Source organism: Pelmatolapia mariae, linkage group LG6 (assembly GCF_036321145.2).
Source record: "Pelmatolapia mariae isolate MD_Pm_ZW linkage group LG6, Pm_UMD_F_2, whole genome shotgun sequence".
Taxonomy (NCBI): Eukaryota; Metazoa; Chordata; class Actinopteri; order Cichliformes; family Cichlidae; genus Pelmatolapia; species Pelmatolapia mariae.
This window is the reverse complement of record NC_086232.1, coordinates 16116531-16128752: the sequence shown is the minus strand read 5'-3', so window position 1 is coordinate 16128752 and position 12222 is coordinate 16116531. Positions and strand designations below refer to the sequence as shown.

Sequence of the window (12222 nt, the reverse complement as noted above, 5' to 3'; positions counted from 1 at the left end):
CTGAACTTTGTGCCATTAGAAAGTTGAGCATGCAAATGATGTTTAATTCAAAAATTATTTGCAAAGCATGGCTGAGGCTAAAGAAATAAAGAGAAATAATGCTGGTAGGAGAAAGCGTTTATTTATTCAGGGCTCCGCTGTTACCTCGAGGTAGAAAGCACGCTGGTTTCATAAGTTTTTTGTTTGTGTATTTGAGGCTTTAATTAGTTCACTGAAAATGTTTTTGCTTTTTACTGCAACTCTGCAAGTTTGAGTTAAAGTAGATTGCTACAAGGAGAAGAAAAATAAAGTCTGGTTGTGAGACCACTTTAGGGTTTATCTAACCTCAGCTTGCTTAAATACTGTAGCCTTTGGTTAGCTTTGTCAGAGATGTTTGCCTTTCAAGGCTCGGCTTAACTGAAAATTGTGTCACTTGCAATGCTTGCTGTATTTGAAGCGGGATCAGTTAAGTTGTAAGTTGGATGTCAGACATAATTGCGCTCTACACTGAAACCAAAGCATGCAGAGACTGCCCACAGAAATCCAAAAGTCTTAAGTCTGTGTAATGACGGTTGTCATAGGCAAGTCTCGACACTCGACAGCCATCTTGGCAACTCCTCTGGCATTTATTTATCACCAACAAAACTCAGTTTCCTGGTTCGATTATTATTAAGGAGTGGCTTTGGGAGTAAGGGTGTTCACAGGCTGCTATTATTATCACAGCAGCAATATCAGAGTTTGACTTTATTTCAGGATCTAATCAGGATCAAGCGGTCACACCTGTGATTTAAAAAAGATACCTTAAAAATTTCTATGTGAAATTAAAGTTTGCAATCAGTACAGTGCCACAACAACGAAGTAAACATGAGCCAATAACATACCACTGTCTTTAATACAGTAATGTTTGCACTTGATAGTTTTGCATAATTTTCTTCATAGTTTAAACATATAGTGGAGCTATATTCAGTCAGTTTGCCTTTATGGTTTTTGAGTTCTTCCGTGTGCATTCAGACTGGAATAAATCATCCCAAACACTCGTATGTGTTGATGACACTTGTTTGTGTACTTGCTGACGATGTTTCTTAGTATAAATGTATAAATGTTAACTGCTTGTTTTTCAGGTATTTGGTGTGGGAGAAGACCAGGGATCGTTAAAATCTGTCCAAAGAAAGGATAGTCTGCTAATATTCCCTCACATCCAGAGCATTAAGCTGACCCAAACTCAGGTACTTTCTTGAATGTCTTTGTGTTTTTCTGTGGAGGACACACAGAGTATTGAATAAGAGCTCATCATTGGAAACAGCTGATTTTCCACTTTCCTGCCAACGTTGATAAAGATACAAACAGGAGCTTTGTTATGCACACTGGCATGAGCTAGGTCTTATTAAATTATGAATGTGTTTGCCGTCAGCATAAAACTTGATAGAAAAAAATGCTTTTGTTTTTTTTAACATTTTTAATTAAAAATGTTAATGTTTGCTTCCAATGTAACGGACAGTTGATTTGAAATCAAATTAGCCACACAGAAGCATTCATTCGTACACGCTTCACAGCGACGCAAAACCGAAAACCAATGAACAACTTCTGTATAGTTTTTGAAACAAGCTGAGGCAGTGAAAGTGTGCGTGTGTGTGTGTGTGTGTGTGTGTGTATGTGTGTGTAAGAGGCATCTGAAAGGCGTGTCCGCCTCCACAACAGGAAGTGGGGTGGCAGTTGCAAAATGTCAGCTGAGCGAAGTGCAGAGACTTGTGTTCACTCAGTCACACAAACGGCTGCCAAAGCTACATGCATGATTTTCTTTCTTTCTATCTCTCCCCCACAGTGTTCATGTATATGTGTATTTCTTTTTCTTCTTATCACACACAAATTGTAACATTTGCACCAACTTTACAATTTTTTGCAACATTTTTTTTCTTTGTGGTGTTATGCTTTATGTTGTAGCCGATGTTTAAGTCTTTTTAGTGCCGTTTAGGTTCTTATTCCATGTTATGTGCATATGAGGTTGAAAAAGTGTTTTTCACTCTGTCTTGCAACTTTGCAGTGACTTCCCCATCTGAGCTCATTCCCACTTTACACATAATTGCTTAAGCACTTCAGTGCCAGGACTTTCAGTTTTGTTCTGTTCTGTTGCTTCAAGTTCAGCTCAGATCTGTAATTAGGTACATGCATGTATGCTTACTTTTACTTGATGTTCTTTTGTCACACCTTTCCCAAATCAGCAGCTCTAAAATCAGTGTAAACAAAGTGGATTGGTCATTGTTTGTTTATTTACCTTGAAAAAGTGTGGTCTTTATACACCAAATTGTTGTACTTTAAAATATCAGAGTGCAACTTCAAGAAAGCTGCTCTAAACTTTGTATCCTGTTGTGCACCTGTTGGGATTACAGTACTGCAATGCAAATGCTTTTACAGCAAGTAAATGAAAAAAGCTATTTAACCTGTGACGATTGCTGTTGCTCTTGCAGGAAGATGCCTCCAACATCACTATACTGGGTCTACTCCTGGAGTGCAGCTTACCGAAGAGTTGGAACAGTCCACAGGTAATTTGTCTCCATCTGTTTCAGTAGTTGTCGAGCCTTTTCAGCTGACACGCTGCTCTGGAGAATCATGTTTTACAAGTACAGGGATTCGCGTGCCTGGATTTTATACCCCTGAATTTAGAGGTTCTAAAGACAGTGGGAAGATCTTGGCACATTACTCCAGCTCAGAATGGTTTTAAACACACCTGAAAATTCAGCTTCTTCTCTCAACCACTGTTGTTGATTTTAAAATCCTAGATATTCTTGATTTGCAGTTACTGCAAGCATTTGAAAATATCAAAAGAAAAGCACAATGCTATGAGAAGATGCTTAGGGCAAACTTTGTGGAAATAAGGAGAAATAAATAGAAAGGCAGTTAGCCACGTACTTGATTTTTTTACGATGTGTGATCTTGCACCATTTTTAGTTCACCCCTACTTAGCAAAATCGGAGCTGAGCTTCACTCCTCTTGAGCAGAAGGCCTGCCAGTCTTAAACTTCCAACAGACAGCCGGGCTCGTCATCTGAGCGCCTTCTGTTTTCTGCAGAAGCCCTGAGGAGAGGGAGATCTCTTGCCAGGCTTTTAATTGCTTTCTCAAGAGACCTTATAATCGAAGAAGTGCACATGAAGTGAGAGAAGACTGCTGCAGACAGCCCAACTACGCTGTCATATTAATACAAACTGAAATCTTCCTCGTTTGCTGTGGCGTGAGTGCCCCGCCTGTAACTTTTGGCTCGTATCCAGGACCGACACCTGCTGCTCAGTTCTTTTTCAAGTCTACTTGAACAAAATGGGCTTTGGGTCGGAGTCGCAGTTGCGTACAGATCAAATGAGCCCAACAGAAAGTTAGCAGTAGTCTTGGTTTCACGGGATTAGTTTTGCTTTTGCAGGCCTTGATCCCCCAGTGGCACCAAGCCATAGTATCTGTCTGCAGTTCGTCAAGTGGTGATTCACCCACTGAGACGATCCCTGGTTTGTAGTGAGATTTGCACTATCCCACTACTGATCTGTCAACTTTAAGAGGGTGTTAGTAACAGGGAGGGTGGTAGCAGTTAACAGACAGGCAAACGTGGGCAGCTAAGTCAGGGTATGTATTTAGTCTCTGTTCCCGCTTGTTGGATTTTGTTTTAAATTCTCAGATTACTCGTCATTGTTCATGTGCTCCTTATTTTGTCCTTGTGTTTGGTGCATGACTGTATGCTTTTCCTGTTCTGTCCCAGGGGTCCTGCCTCCAAAGCGAGGAGCGTCTCAGTCTGCAGATTAATCTGTCGGCACGTGGTGACCAGCCTGCTGACCTGGACAAGCTCAAACCCTATGTCATTGAGCACATTTTGGTCCTACTGGTGGCCCCTGCTGCTGAACAGGATGCATTCGGTGGGTGTCTGCGACCTTTCTGATTCGTGCCCTGAAGGCAATTCACACCACAAGCGTGCCACGCTGCACGACTCGACTCTGACTGTCGTTCATAAAACAGTATTTCAGTATGAAAAGAGAAACATGCACTGGTATTTTATTTATTTATTTCAGCCTACACATGAATTACATCATTGAATGTTTGTGTGGTGGAGCTCTATCAAAGCAAAATAATATTTACTTTTTGACAGATTTAGCCATAACAGAGCTTCTATATTTCCTGTGGAGTCACTTCCATTTTTCTAAACGTATTAGTTTTAACTAGAGAAGGGATACAATTACAAGAATTGGATTATTTTGCCGTTTTGAAGGAAGCATCTAATGAGAGGCATGGGAAATATAACATCAGTCCTGATTTTGTTTTCTTTCTCTGGTTTTTGCACCAAATCAGGGGCTAAGGTTCAAATTATTTTGGCCACAGTTGTGTACACAGCATCAGTGTACAGTTCCTGTGATTAGTTTGAACCATTGTTGTTTTTCAGAACCGCTTTTTGAAGTATTTTATTGTACTTGCCTGTTTCTGATGTCGCTTTGTTTGAGCTGTGATCCTCATTTTGTTGTATTACACATGAATCACATTTGTATACATTATTCTCATTCCTCTTTGCTTCTTCCAACAGGGGAATCAAAAATAAGAGTTTATATGTTAAATTCTGGAGGGAAGAAGCTCTATATAAAGGTGAGAGTTCTGCCTTGTTGTACAACAGTCAGCGAGTAGAATTATTGCAGCTCTAAAACGTTGTTTTATGTCTCCAGGACATGCAGGTGCTATCAAAAGTAGAGGCTAGCTTGGACTTTAATCAGGTTCTTCTGACACCAGAAGCAAAAAACTTCACTGAAGTGGCTACACTGGCCTGCAAAGGTGACTACCTATTTAAGTTGCAATAGTTTGCTCTAAACCCGTACCGATTCTTCTGAGTGAAATTGTATTTGTATTTTCTATCAGGCTCGTTGCCTGGCCTCGACCAGAAATGTATAAGTCATATCAGTTTGAAAATTATGGGAAACAGGACAGCCTACAGCTTCCCTGGACTACATGTTCCACACAGGTAACATGGAGGAATTTTGTAATCATCACAATAAACGTATATCTGATCTGAAACAACATAGCCCCAGAAATAGTTCATTTAAAAGTGTTTTTAAGGTACTAATAAACACAGACAAGTATATCAATGTATATCATCTATATTTTCCTTCTGGGGTCATTTTTATACTAATGTTTTTATTTCTTTCTTCAGATGGCCTGTTGGGGATTTGTTCAGCCTGTTCCAGATGAAACAAAGAGCTGCTAACCAGGTGGACTTGTGGCTCAGCAACCCCTTCCCTGTGCCTCTCATTGTGTTGAATGCAAGCCTCTCAGAGAAGCTGCAGGGGGTAATGAAGGTAGGCATGCACTACTGCAACATGTGATGATAGGGCACAGTTTTTATCACACGATGATCAAATTTGCGCCAGGTTATGGTGCATAGATTTTGACCTGTAACAAGTTATTCATTCATCATATGGATTCTAAACAAAGTGGAAGATTTAACAGATTATCTCTGCTGCCCCCTGTCTGTCAGGTGATGAACTTCAACACTCCACTGACAGTTCCTCAGGGCTGCTGGCACGTCCTGTCCCTCCAGCTGCTCAGCAGGGCCCTGCCTGTTAACCAGGTCTCCACCCTGAGGCTGAATACCAGCCTGGGCACAGCACTGCAAGTTCCACTATACTTCCATCCTAATCCTTCCAAGGTAAAATAGCATTTTCAGTGGTGAGTAGGTAGTGTGTTTGGGTCGGGCATTTGTGTATAAATTAAAAGTTGTATGTTTGCCATCAGGGAGAGGTGGTGTTTGAGGCGGAAAGAGAGTGTGGACGTCCTTGTCCTCTTAGACTATCTGAAACAGGTAAAACTTCTCTCTTTCTTTCTTCCTTCCTGTGATGGAAGATGTTATGATCCAAGTTATTTTCTGGTGTGTTTTATTAGGTCGCTCAGAGTGGCAACGCTCTCTTCTTCCAGATTTTTCCCACTCGTCTTGGGCTGTGGACAGCAAACTAGCTGCTGAACTCTGCTCTCGATGGCAGAGCCACAAAGACAAGCTGCCTTGCAGGTTATTCTTGAATTTAACACACACACACACACACACACACACACACACAGAAACACACACTCCTGCATTGTGTGCTTTTATATTCCATCAGCGGTCAGCATTAGCATAATTATTCATGTAAATATGTTCGTCTTGTCAGGTGGCCGAGACTCCCAGTGGAGGCATCGTCTCTCCTGGACTTTGGTGCTACTCCTGTCAATGAGAGCAAGGTGGGTGATGTTTGTTTACTGAAAATACAGCATTTATTTTTTATTAGTTGTACATTTTAAGATATTTTTTTAAATTTAGGAAACATTTATTCTTAACAAGCATTTGTCTTATAAAGGAAAATTTTTTTTTTGTTCCAGGTTAAGACGTTCATGCTGAAGAACCCTTCGTCTTCAGTGGTTTCTGTAGAGATTCGGGTCCTCTCTCTGTACCCTGCTCCCCTGGAGGCTCTGGACCTTCTAACCAAATGGTACATTGTCAAGTTATTGTTGCAGTTTAGTACACGGCTGTTTTGAGTTTTGATGCCGCAGCACCTCCTTCTACTCCACTTCTGAAGGTGTTTTCTTTGTTTGGATTGGCAGGTTTAATATCAGCCCTCTCTCTGTTAACATCAGCACAACAGAGTTCTCTCTGTTGGCTTCTTCCTCCAAGGTAAGCCTCGGAAAAACTCCTCAAAATAAAGCTGTGCCACTGTCTCATGTTCCTTTCTTTGACTAATCCTTCCGTTTCTTCCCTCCTGTGTGCATCTGTACAGGTGGGTAAGAATATGGAAGAAAAAACCGGAGTCTTACGTCTGCTGCTGCAGCCCTGGGAGTCCAGAGAGGTTGCTGTGGTTTTTACTCCCTCTGAACACAAACCCACCACCACCATTCTTATCATCAGGTATTCATTGATAATAATGTAATGGATTTGATTGTGTCTTCTCGGTCCATATGTGCTGAGTTTTTTGTGTTTCGTAGACATTTCACAAATCCGTTTTCCGCCATTTTTGTGGTACCCGGTTTGGTACAAAAGTGTAGTAGAACATGTTTTGTAGCCAGTTTTTAAAAAGTCGGTAAGTTGTCTGTTTATAACACTGAAGACTAAATGTGGCATGATTTAAGTGTCTCTTGATTTCCTATTTTAAGTTTCGACGTCTGAGTTTGTGTGTTTTTAATCTTTTTTTTCTTTCTTTTTTTTTCAGGAACAACCTGACGGTGTTTGACATGGTGATGGTGCAGGGCCACGGGGCCAAAGAGCTGCTAAAAGTCGGGGGAAAACTGCCCGGTCCTGGGGCCTCTTTACGCTTTAATGTTCCTCAATCAACGCTAATGGAGTGTCGTGATGGTGAGAGTGAAGTTTATCAGCTGTCATATTAATGTAAATTTTAAGCTAAATGTACGATCAAAATCAGGCTAATGGGCCTTATTTCTGACGCTTACAGGTCTGCGCAGCAATAAGCCCCTTTTTGCCATCAGAAAGAGCTTCAAGGTGGAGAATGCCGGCGAGCTTCCCCTGACGGTCATGTCAATGAATATAAATGGTTACAAGTGTCAGGGATTTGGCTTCGAGGTGCTGCAGTGTCATTCCTTCAGCCTCGATCACAACAGCTCCTCTGAGCTCACCGTAGCGTGAGTGGAATTTCAGACCCCTTTCCTTCATGACGTCCCCTCATTTAACTTTTTGGGTTTCATTTTAAACCATAATGGGGTTTACTTTTCTGGTTGCGCAATATATTAGTTGCCCAATATCCTACTTCTCTTGTTATGTATTTATTTTTTGCTATTTCTCTTCCTTTTTTATATTCTTGCACAATATGTCCTGAATATGCCTTCCTCTCCTTTTTTAAAATTCTCATCATTTTGGCTCCTTTTTAATCATTTTGCCGTTTGTTTCTCGCTCTCTGCCTCTACCTGTCGGCGTCTTCAGGTTTACCCCAGACTTCACCTCATCCTGGGTCATTCGGGACCTCACCCTTGTGACATCACGTGGCACTTCTTTCCCTTTTACCCTCAACGTGACGCTTCCCCATCACATGTTGCCCCTCTGTGCCCAGGTGGTTCCTGGCCCCAGCTGGGAGGAAACTTTCTGGGTGGTCACCCTCATCTTCACATGGTTAGTAACAGTAATTTGTGAGGAGAAGCGGATGCATCGGGGAATGTTTATTGATTGGGGTTTAGTTTTTGATTAACTTGTAAATTTTTTCGGATCTCTGTTTTTGTTGCAGTTTCTCTTTGTTTGGTGTGTGCCTGATGGCCTTTTATCAAGCACAGTTTATCCTGCATGAGTTCTCTGCACCGAGCAGCAGGAGCAACCACAACTCTGTCTTGTCCCGGGAAAATGGCTCAGTCAATAATATCACACCTAATGGAGTACAGTATGTAGATTTTTCTTCCTCATTTATTTATGTAGACCAATCGTAAACGTAGCAGGGAAACCTTTTGGTGTTAAAACACTAAATAGTCAAATGTCTGTCTGTGCAGTAAAACAAAAGGCAGTTGTAAGACCTACGTGGACACCTGCCACACATCCGACAAAGGTAAAGGCCGCGGGTCTCCAGCCTTAGCCAACAGCCCCGCCCCTCGACCTCAGTCCTCAAAGAAAGGCTCCTCAACCACACCCTCCCAACAACAGAAGAAATGCAAGGTTTCACTCTATTACTCCAAATATAAACCCAGCTCATCCACAGCATCAGCTGGTGCTGTGACAGTGGATGAAGAGCTGGAAGACCTGAGACCAGACCCTCCCCTCACCCCCGACACCGACGTCTGCAACAACAACAACGAACCAGCTTTCATCAATGAGATGGAGAAGATGACAGCCCCAGACTTTAAAGAAGTCGTAGAAGATACAATGCCAGCAGCGGTTATGTTTCCCATGGAAATACCTGCTGGTTTCCCAGATAATGTCACACTGGGGCCAGGACCCAGACCGGGCCTGTTAGTGTGCAGTCCCATAGAAAAGAGCTGCACTGAGCACTATGCAGAGAAGATGGAGTCTGAGAAAAGGGACAGTTCTGAAGTAGAGGTAAAGGAGGAGTTTTTGTTAGACTGCTGCATTTCTGTTTAATTACAATAAAAAATTCATTTCTCCTTTGACTTTTATCATCAAAGAGATTTCTATAGAAAAAAAACAACAACTGTCATCCCTGTTTGTTTACCCCATCTAGCTGAGAGATGACTGCAAAGGACAGAAAAAGAAAGCACAGAGCACAGAGTCTGGCACTGCAGCAGGGAATAATAAGGGAAAGAGGAGCCGCAGGAAGACTGAAAATGTCTCCAGGTAATACACACGTACTTAACCAAAGCAACACTCATGCTCATGATGAAAGATACCTTAAGACATATCTTTGACGTTTAATTTAAAAACAAGCAGAGGCTCTCAGTTAAACCCAATAATATAAATATATATAATGTGTTGTTTTGGGGGTTTTTGTTGTTGATTTGTCTCCAAATTACTGTTGTAGCGCTCCCGAGCACAATATGCAAGTAACACCAGAGAGGGAAAAGGAACCTGATTGGAAAACTGTGGACTTTGTCAGTGGAACCCACAGCAGGAACCGCTCCACCAACAGCTTCAAGACAGAAGCACTGAAGCCTGTGCAGACTGCTGAGAGCCCACTCAAACAGAACGGTGGGCACAAATAACTAACTCGGCCATTACCGAGCTTCCCTTAAATGAAGCTACTTTGGTGAGGAAAGTCGATTCTCATTTCGCTGGGCTTTGTTCCTGCCAGGTGTGTGTCCTGCTCGCACTCGGAAGAAGTGTACTCCAGAGCGGCGTGTGGGCAGCGTGTGCGAATCAGGCTCAGACTCAGGCAGCTCATCGGGCAGCGTGAGGGCCAGCAGAGGGAGCTGGGGCAGCTGTAGCAGCACCAGCAGCATGGAGGGAGACAAGGACGCCAGTGCCCGGACACACCGCTCCACTACCTCATCTAGAAAAAGTACGAGACGCTTACCTTCTCTTGAAAAGAAAACCAACTCAAATTATTGTTGCAGTGCTGCTTTGTTTGGGTTTATAGTGTTACTGTCTCTGCAGCCAGCCTCACACTTTTTCAGCCGTTGAGTTAATGTGTGTAATGTAGGAAAGTAGTCAGGAAAAGTCTTCTTATAATAGATGAGAACTGTAGTTTGCCACTTTTTAACATTAGTCAGTTTGTTTGTTTTTCCAGGGGACTCCATGCAGTACAGTGTGTACCCAAAAGAGGTTGACAGCTACCAGCCCATTAATGCCAACTATAAGACTAAAAGGTACCACAAGAACTGGTTCTGATTAGTATAAATATAAAATTTCTTTCTTTCTTTTTTTAATCTTTTTTTTTTGCCAACTTAAACAAATACAAATTTATCAGTCTGTAATTTGTATTCCAATGACTTTGTCAGAGATGGTCATTCATGTGTTTTTTTTTTTTTTACTGTGCTTTCATAGGATTTGTACAGTTTGTAATGCCAAGAGCTGGATTTAGGTTATCTTGTGGTTTATTCAGACGCAGTGTAAGTCGTAACTTTTGCTTTTCCTCTGTTCAGCATGAACAGCCTGTACCATAAAGACCCATGCCAAAGCCCAGAGTCCACAGTGCCCAGCTTCACCTCAAGCTTTGCTGCTGCTGTTGCTGCAGGAATGGACCAGAACACGGGTAAAGGCTTAATCATTTATAGTAAAGGCACACTTTTTGAAAAGGCAAAATGTGCAGTAAACTTGTCTTCAACAACGGTTGTGCATCGCGTCCGTTTTCGTAATCGTTATCATGTCCTCTCCTCACAGATGTGACAGGTCAGTATCTGCCTGAAGATACATGGTCAGCTCCACCCATCCCCCTCACCAGTGAGTTCAGATACAACACCACCGAAGCAATGCGCTATATACCACCAACCACCGCGTCATACCGCGGGTGAGTATTTGAAGACGTTATGGAAGCACTTGGTTAGTGGTGCTTCACTCAGTTCCAGTAAATGAACTGTCTGCGTGGGTCTTTATGACGGCACCAAAGAGAGGGCTGGAGTTAGTGGAGTCTAAAACAAATTTAGTGTCCATAACAGACTCTTAGATTCATGAAGTGATTAAAAACGATAATCCAGATTAACAGTTATTGAAAATCTTTAGTAGAATTGGAAATAACTTTACAAATGTGAACATAAAGCGGCTTTCCACCTGTGGATAATCTGCATATTCATCTCAAAAGTTTGGTGTTCCTCAGACCTTCTCTATAAACAGCATCCCTAACTGAGTAAGCACATGCTTGAATATCTTCCCTTTGCTGCTGCACTGCATATTTGCTTCTCTGTAGATTAGTGTTTCGGCTTCTTTGACTCCTCCTCTCCTGCAGGTTACGTTGGAATAGTGCCAGCAGCCACTGTAACAGTTCCTATAACTACCATCCGGAAAACGGCTACATAGGTACGAGCTCATGATAAGCACTTTGAACCGGTTATGTGTTCCCATTGCTTTGTAGAAGATCAGCTATATAATACTGGAACCAACAAATAATGCAAAGGCTAAACGTCACTGCTGGTTCAAGTCTGAGTTGTTGTTTGTTATCATTTTGCAGGTAATGGAACTTTTACAAGTGGTTTTCACAGTCAGGAGGGCCAGAACATGCACAGCAATCAGACCATCTGGAGTGACGAGCAGCCTCAGGAATCGCCCTCAACCTGGGACACAGCAGCCTGTGTGGGCAGCAAGGTGACGCCTCATAATACTCAAGTCAGATGGTTAACGCGGGGTTCTTAAAGTTTTCATGACTCGGTGCCAATTTAGGGAGAAAGCATCTGGTCGAGGGCAGCAAAGAAAAAATTCACCAATTAAGTTTTGTTTTTAATTTAATAGTAGCACTGTAGGACTTTTATTTTCCATCATGCCTGTGATAGTCTGAGAAGTCAGTAATCAGTTTATTTGCAGATATTCTGTTTCAAAGTGCAGATGTTACTATGAATACATCTTTTGCTTCAAAGAATGGTGGTTTTTATCGGTAATTGTATTTTTGTACCACTTCCAGTGGCTGTTACAATTACTCACACTAATTGTACTTGGAGATATTATTTTATGTCCATTATGTTATATATGACAGCAGTCTGTCTTAATGATTCCTTTTGTGACATATTTTCTATACACTGGGGAAAAATGTTGATATTTTTATAGCACGCAGGTTCTCTAAATTTCCTTTAGAGAACATTTCCTTAGTTTCAATAACCAGAGTCAAAACACTACTTCATGATTCATCGTGGTGGTGCAAACAAATGACAGTAAAATTACCT

At 41.8% G+C, this 12222-nt stretch overlaps 1 protein-coding gene across 2 annotated transcripts in view; it reads left to right on the top strand.

Moving 5' to 3' along the window:
- Positions 1 to 12222, top strand: part of tmem131l (transmembrane 131 like) — a 31270-nt gene that overhangs the window by 16230 nt on the left and 2818 nt on the right. Inside the window, exons 7-33 of one of the 2 annotated variants that reach the window (XM_063475958.1) lie at positions 1101 to 1205; positions 2445 to 2519; positions 3719 to 3872; positions 4532 to 4590; positions 4668 to 4773; positions 4858 to 4960; positions 5150 to 5294; positions 5474 to 5644; positions 5731 to 5797; positions 5911 to 6001; positions 6141 to 6210; positions 6349 to 6458; positions 6571 to 6640; positions 6744 to 6871; positions 7173 to 7315; positions 7413 to 7599; positions 7898 to 8083; positions 8196 to 8345; positions 8452 to 8995; positions 9138 to 9250; positions 9435 to 9601; positions 9705 to 9911; positions 10140 to 10218; positions 10495 to 10604; positions 10733 to 10859; positions 11295 to 11365; positions 11517 to 11650. In XM_063475958.1, the coding sequence (XP_063332028.1) occupies positions 1101 to 1205; positions 2445 to 2519; positions 3719 to 3872; positions 4532 to 4590; positions 4668 to 4773; positions 4858 to 4960; positions 5150 to 5294; positions 5474 to 5644; positions 5731 to 5797; positions 5911 to 6001; positions 6141 to 6210; positions 6349 to 6458; positions 6571 to 6640; positions 6744 to 6871; positions 7173 to 7315; positions 7413 to 7599; positions 7898 to 8083; positions 8196 to 8345; positions 8452 to 8995; positions 9138 to 9250; positions 9435 to 9601; positions 9705 to 9911; positions 10140 to 10218; positions 10495 to 10604; positions 10733 to 10859; positions 11295 to 11365; positions 11517 to 11650 (3672 nt within the window). Of the gene's footprint in view, positions 1 to 1100; positions 1206 to 2444; positions 2520 to 3718; positions 3873 to 4531; positions 4591 to 4667; positions 4774 to 4857; positions 4961 to 5149; positions 5295 to 5473; positions 5645 to 5730; positions 5798 to 5877; positions 6002 to 6140; positions 6211 to 6348; positions 6459 to 6570; positions 6641 to 6743; positions 6872 to 7172; positions 7316 to 7412; positions 7600 to 7897; positions 8084 to 8195; positions 8346 to 8451; positions 8996 to 9137; positions 9251 to 9434; positions 9602 to 9704; positions 9912 to 10139; positions 10219 to 10494; positions 10605 to 10732; positions 10860 to 11294; positions 11366 to 11516; positions 11651 to 12222 lie in introns of both variants that reach the window. The other variant, XM_063475957.1, reaches the window with a different exon arrangement.